This window comes from Molossus molossus, unplaced genomic scaffold (assembly GCF_014108415.1).
Source record: "Molossus molossus isolate mMolMol1 unplaced genomic scaffold, mMolMol1.p scaffold_m16_p_1, whole genome shotgun sequence".
NCBI lineage: Eukaryota > Metazoa > Chordata > Mammalia > Chiroptera > Molossidae > Molossus > Molossus molossus.
Window position 1 is genome coordinate 181216340 of NW_023425344.1, and position 6000 is coordinate 181222339.

The following is a 6000-nucleotide window of genomic DNA, read 5'->3' on the forward strand; positions in this document are numbered from 1 at the left end:
CTGGAGATTTATGTTGGAGCAGAACATGGAAAAAAATTCAGCTTACAGTGCTAGCTTTGTAAAATATCTTGTTTAGATATCACTGTATCGAGCAATTGGTAACACTGAAGTTGATTTTTAGGAACCCACTGATATTTCAGATATAAATAAAGTGAAGTGGGAATTTTTTTTAAATTCCCTTATAACACATAAAAATCTATAGCCCAAAGGCCACCATCTTCCCCACCCTTCCTTTTCACTGTGCCCCCCAAACCTCTGCCCATTCCTATTTTTCTTTATCTCTTTTAACAGCCTCACCTTCCACCAGGTCTGCAAGGTCTATCGATTTTCCCTCTACAAGGCACCTCCCAACTAGCCTGCTCCCATGGACTCTCCAGGGACCCCTGGATGGCCTCAGCTGGTCTCACTCCACATGGTCTCCCTCTCGCTGTTGGTCCCTTACAGCAGATCTCTGATGCTGTTCCACGGGGCCTTAAATTCTCAGGAAGCTGCACCACCACAATATGAAGTCAAACTCATAAGTATAAATTTGAAGGCCCATTTTCCATTTTTATTAATATATTTATTTGCCAATAGATGTTCCTTATCAAATGTCTACTCTACTGATCATAAAATGGAATCAGATAAGTTTACTGAAATTTTTTTTTTAATTTCAATTTTAATTGAAATTTTATTTGACCCTTCTCAAGCTTTCATTTGGAGGTGCGGAGGGAAAAACACCTTCATTATATGCAGAGTACTGTAATAATTTAATAGTAAAAGCAACAAACACATACTCATTATCAATCCTCACAGTCATAAGAAAAATGGAATAACAGCACAGAACCTCAAGGAGGCTTGATTTGTTTATAGAAGTCAGTGGGGGCTCCGGTGGCCAAGGACCTGAGCCACATTGGGCCTTCATGTTCTGTGACATGTCATCAGATAACACAGCTCTACATGCAAAACAGAGAATGAGAAGCCTGCAGAGCAGGCACTGCACAGGGTAAACAGTCCCTTCTGAGACTCAACACTGCATATTAGAAAGTGGAACACACCACACAAATTAGGAACACACATACAAACAAATTAAAGTCAGCCCTAGAAAATTCCTGACAGCCTAATTCTGAGACACAAGGTTCGACCTGATCCCTCCTGGGAAGTGAGTAAGGCTGGTCCTTCTTACTCATAATTACCTACTGAAGCTCTGTCCAACAGTGCAACCCAGTCTAACCTCAAGTGATAAACAATTCCATTCCTGGCCCAGTGCTGGCCACTGCAGGGAATAAGCTGGTGGTCCCTTCCCATCACTGGGTCACAGGGCAAAGAACAGTGTTTCTCAAAGCATAAGCCTCCGATTAGCCACATCAGAATCACTTAGACTTATTTAAAATGCACATTTGTGAACCCTGCTCCCAGAGACAGTGAGTCAATGATTGTGCAGTGGGGCCCTGAAATTTGCATTTTAAAATTTCAGTTTATTATATGAGACATTTATGCAGTCCCAAAGTTAAAACTGTGAGAAATCTAGCTTCCATTCTTGTCCACACTACCCTGTTCTCTCTCTTCCGCTTTAGGTAAGGAAGCATTTTAGCAGTTTGTGATTTATTTTTCCATTGTTTCTTTGGATAATATAAGCAAATATGATTGTGCAAATGCACATACATAATACACACACACAATGTTTTTTTTTACAGGCTCTGAATATACATTAAAGTTTGGGTACCAGGCTCTAGAATCAGCCATAATTTACTACATACAGGATCTTGAAAAAAAATTACTTAAATTCTCAGGTTATTCCTCTGCAAAATGGAGTTATTATTTTATAAAAGCTAAATATATTAGCACTCAATAAATGGAATTAATATTATTATTAATTCCCATTCATATTATTATTCATTAATTAAACAAATATTTAATGGATACCTATTAGGACTCTGAAACTGTTCTAGGTACTGCAAATAAAGCGACATACAAAACAAAGTGCCTACTCTGAGGAGTGAGAGAGACAATAATAATATATAAAACAGCATTAGATGATAAAAGGAAAGCTAAGACTGAGTAAGAGAACAGCACATTAGTAGATGTAGCATTCTTTTTAATACAGAATAGTTAGGGAAGGTCTTGCTGATTTGTATGACATTTTAGCAGAGACTTGAATGAAATGAGGAATGAGTCATGAAACAGCTAAGGCAAAAGAGTGCCAGGCAGAGGAAACAGTGAATGCAAAGGCCCTGAGGTGCTTTGTCCGTTCATGGAACAAGAAAGACCCTGTGACTACTACCAGATAGGTTCAAGGGGTAAGAGCATAGGCGATAAAGTCAGGGAAGTAACCAGAGGCCTGATCATGTCAGGCACAGCCAGCCATGGTAAGGACTTTGGAATTTATTCTAGTTATGATGGGAAGCTACTGAAGAGTTTTAAGCAGAAAATAGATGTGATTAGATTAAGTTTTCGAAAGATCACTCTACCTTTATGTGGATAAAAAATTGAAAATGGCACAATGGCAAATACAGGGTGATCAGTCAGCAGACTACTGTACTCATTCAGAGGAGAGACGATGGTGTTCTCATCCAGAGTAGAAAAAGTGGAGATGGGAAGAAATGACTGGATTCTAGATTTATTCTGGAGGTGGAGCAGACAAGATCTGCTGATAGTTTGGATGTGGTATATATATAAAAAAAAAAGAAGTCAAGAATAATTCCAAGGCTTTTGGCCTTAGCCAAATGAGTAAACAGAAATGCCATTTGCTGAGATACGGGATGTGGAGGGACAGGCATGTTTTGGGAGAGTGATCATCAAGAATTGTTCTGGCCATGTTATTAGACACCCAAAATGAAGATGCTTAAAAGGCAGCTGGATTCTACAACTCTGGAGTTTAGGGAGAAATCATCATCATCAGTACCTTCCTTATTTCCTTTTCCCAACAGATAGATAACAGTGTCTCTAAGACACCTTCCAGCTCAAATGTTGTCTGGCCCTGCAGGTTCCTGGATGAAAGCCAGGTAAAAAGGGATAATGAATGACTAGAAAGAGTAATATTTATTGCTGCAAAAGTCTGAAAATAAAGTAGTTTTGAGGCAGGAGATAGTAAATGGCCTCTTGTAGTCCCAATACCTACCACAGCATCCTAGTAGGTAATAGGTATTTCTCCTGTTTGGTGAGAGATCAAGGCGAGTCCAAAGCTACCTATCACTTCAAAACTGTCTTCCTGTAAAGCACAAACACATGCAATCTTTACTGTGACAAAGTGGAGTCAGAGAGAGAGGCTGAGATATGTGTACTACTAGTTCCACAGGGTTATCAGTCAAGCATTGTGACAAGCTGAGTAGGGTGTAGTAAGCAGCTGCACCCATCCTTTTCAGAAGCAGAAAAGGATGTCCTAGGCAGAGTTGAGTACCTCTCCTTTATGTTTCCCTAGTAAGCAGCATATGTCTCTAGTATCACATATCTTGTATAATAATCTGTTTATATGTCTTTGTCCCCCACTGTGTGTCCTAGAAGCACAGGCACTGAGTCTTACTCATTCTTATATTCCTGTCCCTAGTAGAGAAACTGGTCTAAATAGGCACTTAATACCCATTTGATGAAGAAATAGGGGAATGAATCCCTTTGTGCAGTGGCAGGTCTTTCATTTAAAAAGTTTTTTCCCTCTATTTTTAATTCTTAATGAGAGCATATAATGGCAGAAAATGGAGGCCTTCTTGAGATACCTGAAGGAAGTGGGATTCTCTCCTTAATCCAAAGAACCAGGACAGCATACTATGGAGATGCAATCTTTTTTTTATCCTCCCCCGAGGACATTTTTCCATTTTTTGTTCAGATAGAATGAGAGGAAGAGAGACAGAAACATCGACATGAAAGGGACACATCGAGTGGCTGCCTCCTGCACGACCCAACCAGGGTCGGGGACAAACTGCAACTGAGGTATGTGCCCTTAGCGGGAACCGAACCCGAACCCAGGTCTCTCTGGACCGCAGGTCAATGCTCTAACCGCTGAGCCAAACCGGCCAGGGCTGGAGATGCAATTTTAAAGAGGCCCAGGGCTGTTAAAGGCAGGAGGGACGCACATTAACATGACGATCTGCAGTGAAAGCACCCTAGTGAAGAAGAGGCAGTGAAGAACCCTGTGAGGCTGACTGGGTGGCACTGTCCACAGCTGATGCATATGATGCCAGCCACCACCAAGATTCCACCAGGCCCATCATGGGTATTTAGGTCACTATAAGATCTGGTTAAGAGTCCTGAGCCACCTTTTTATGGCCTTGATTTCTAGTACCTGGACATTAACAGGAAAGATTGAAATTACTTCTGTTTGGTCTTTGGTGGCTGTTAGACACAACTAGTCATAGATTGGGATCATAACATTTCTAGTTAAGAGCCAAAGTTTAGACCCCCCGAAACGTTTTGTAGTCCGCAGTATACAAGAGATAAGAGATGCTTGACCCTGCTTTGTGCACTGGCCACTCCCAAGAGGCTTATGCTAGTCTTTATATATTAACTTTCATGATAGCTTGGAATGATGGTCTACCTACAGAGTTACGTAACTTGGGTACTTGAATATAAGGCAATCAACCATTTGGCTAGAACAGTGATTTTCAACCTTTTTCATCTCATGATACACATAAACTAATTACTAAAATTCTGTGGCACACCAAAAATATGTATTTGCCAATCTGACAAAAAAAAAAAAAAAAAAAAGGTATAATTTTGATTCATTCGCTCCAAATGGCTATTGGCTATTGTTGTGTTGGCTGTTGTCTTTTTTTTCTTTTTTTTTTTTTTGACAATCTAAGGGAAAAGAGGTCAGTGCCTCTGATTGAACAGTCAGTCAGGTAATGCATATTTTACAAATTCTTGCCAGCATACCGGTTGAAAATCGCTGGGCTGAATTAAGAGTTTAGAGTAACAAGAGGAGTTACCTAAAATAATGAGAAGTGAACAACGAATGATCGATCACTAAGGGATAAAAGGCAGAGGGTGTTAATTTGTTCAATCCCACTCTCTCCCCCTCCCTGCCCCAAACCAGTCCAACACAATCATCTGAAGTTCAAGTCCCTGGCAGGCTGCAAACTTCCCACTGCTTGTGCGTCCAAACTAAAGACTTCCTGGGGATCGAAATAAGCCACAGCTGAGCACAATTAATAAGAAAAGCTCAGCCTCCAACTCTGCACCAAGAGCAAAGGCAGTGGAACGTCTCTGCAATGCTCGGGTCCCTCGGAATGGCGCGAAGAGCCCACCGCCTTCGCTGTGTACAATCCGTGCACTGCGTTACCCCAGTTCCCTTTGGGACAGCGTCCGACCGGAGCCCACCCAGCCAGGCGCCCGTCCACTCCCCCGGCCTTGTGAGAGGTCCGGGCGGCTCCCGCGCTGCCCTCTCGGCCCTGCGTGTCTGGACTCACCCCAGGCAGCCAGACAGTCGATCTGCAGAGGCAGCTTTTCCAGGATGGGCACCGGCTCAAAGGCGTCGTGCATGGCGGCGGCGAGTGCAGAGTCGCCGTGACCGTCTCACTCTGAGCGTGCCGGGCCGGCTCCTGAACACTACCACTCAAAGGGAAGGGCCCCCCAGGACCTGGCCAGTGTCCCCCAACTACAGGCCCTTCGACAACACAGCCATCAGCACCGGACTTCCTGCTGGCCTGAGCCCGCCCCTTCCGCGGCTGAAGCCCCGCCCCTTCCGCCCCGGCTCGTAATGCACCTTCAAGGAATTCACCGATGCTTGGGCGCCCGTCTCACCCTAGACCCAGAGCTTCTCCGTCGTGGAGTAGGCGCGGGCTTAATAGGAGGGAAGATGGTCTTAATCTCAGAACTGTGTTAGGAAGTGTAGTGAGGTGGTGAAAGAATTCGAGCTGTGGTGTCAGACCCGGGATGGAGAGCTGTCATTTAGGAAATCGACTATGACATTTAAGAAATTTAATCTCCCAAGGATTTACATTTCCTTATCTGCAAAAAGATGGCAATGTTACTATGTACCTACCTAGCGTTGTGAGCACTTGGCAATGCCTGACACACTCAGCACAC

General features: G+C 43.2%; 1 protein-coding gene across 3 annotated transcripts in view; it reads right to left on the minus strand.

The window, feature by feature from the left end:
* Positions 1–5605, minus strand: part of VPS39 (VPS39 subunit of HOPS complex) — a 46697-nt gene extending 41092 nt beyond the window's left edge. For all 3 annotated transcript variants that reach the window (XM_036258980.1, XM_036258973.1, XM_036258988.1), the window contains exon 1: positions 5382–5605. In XM_036258980.1, the coding sequence (XP_036114873.1) occupies positions 5382–5454 (73 nt within the window). In that variant the 5' untranslated portion in view covers positions 5455–5605. The remainder of the gene's footprint in view (positions 1–5381) is intronic.
* Positions 5606–6000: the final 395 nt, after the last annotated feature.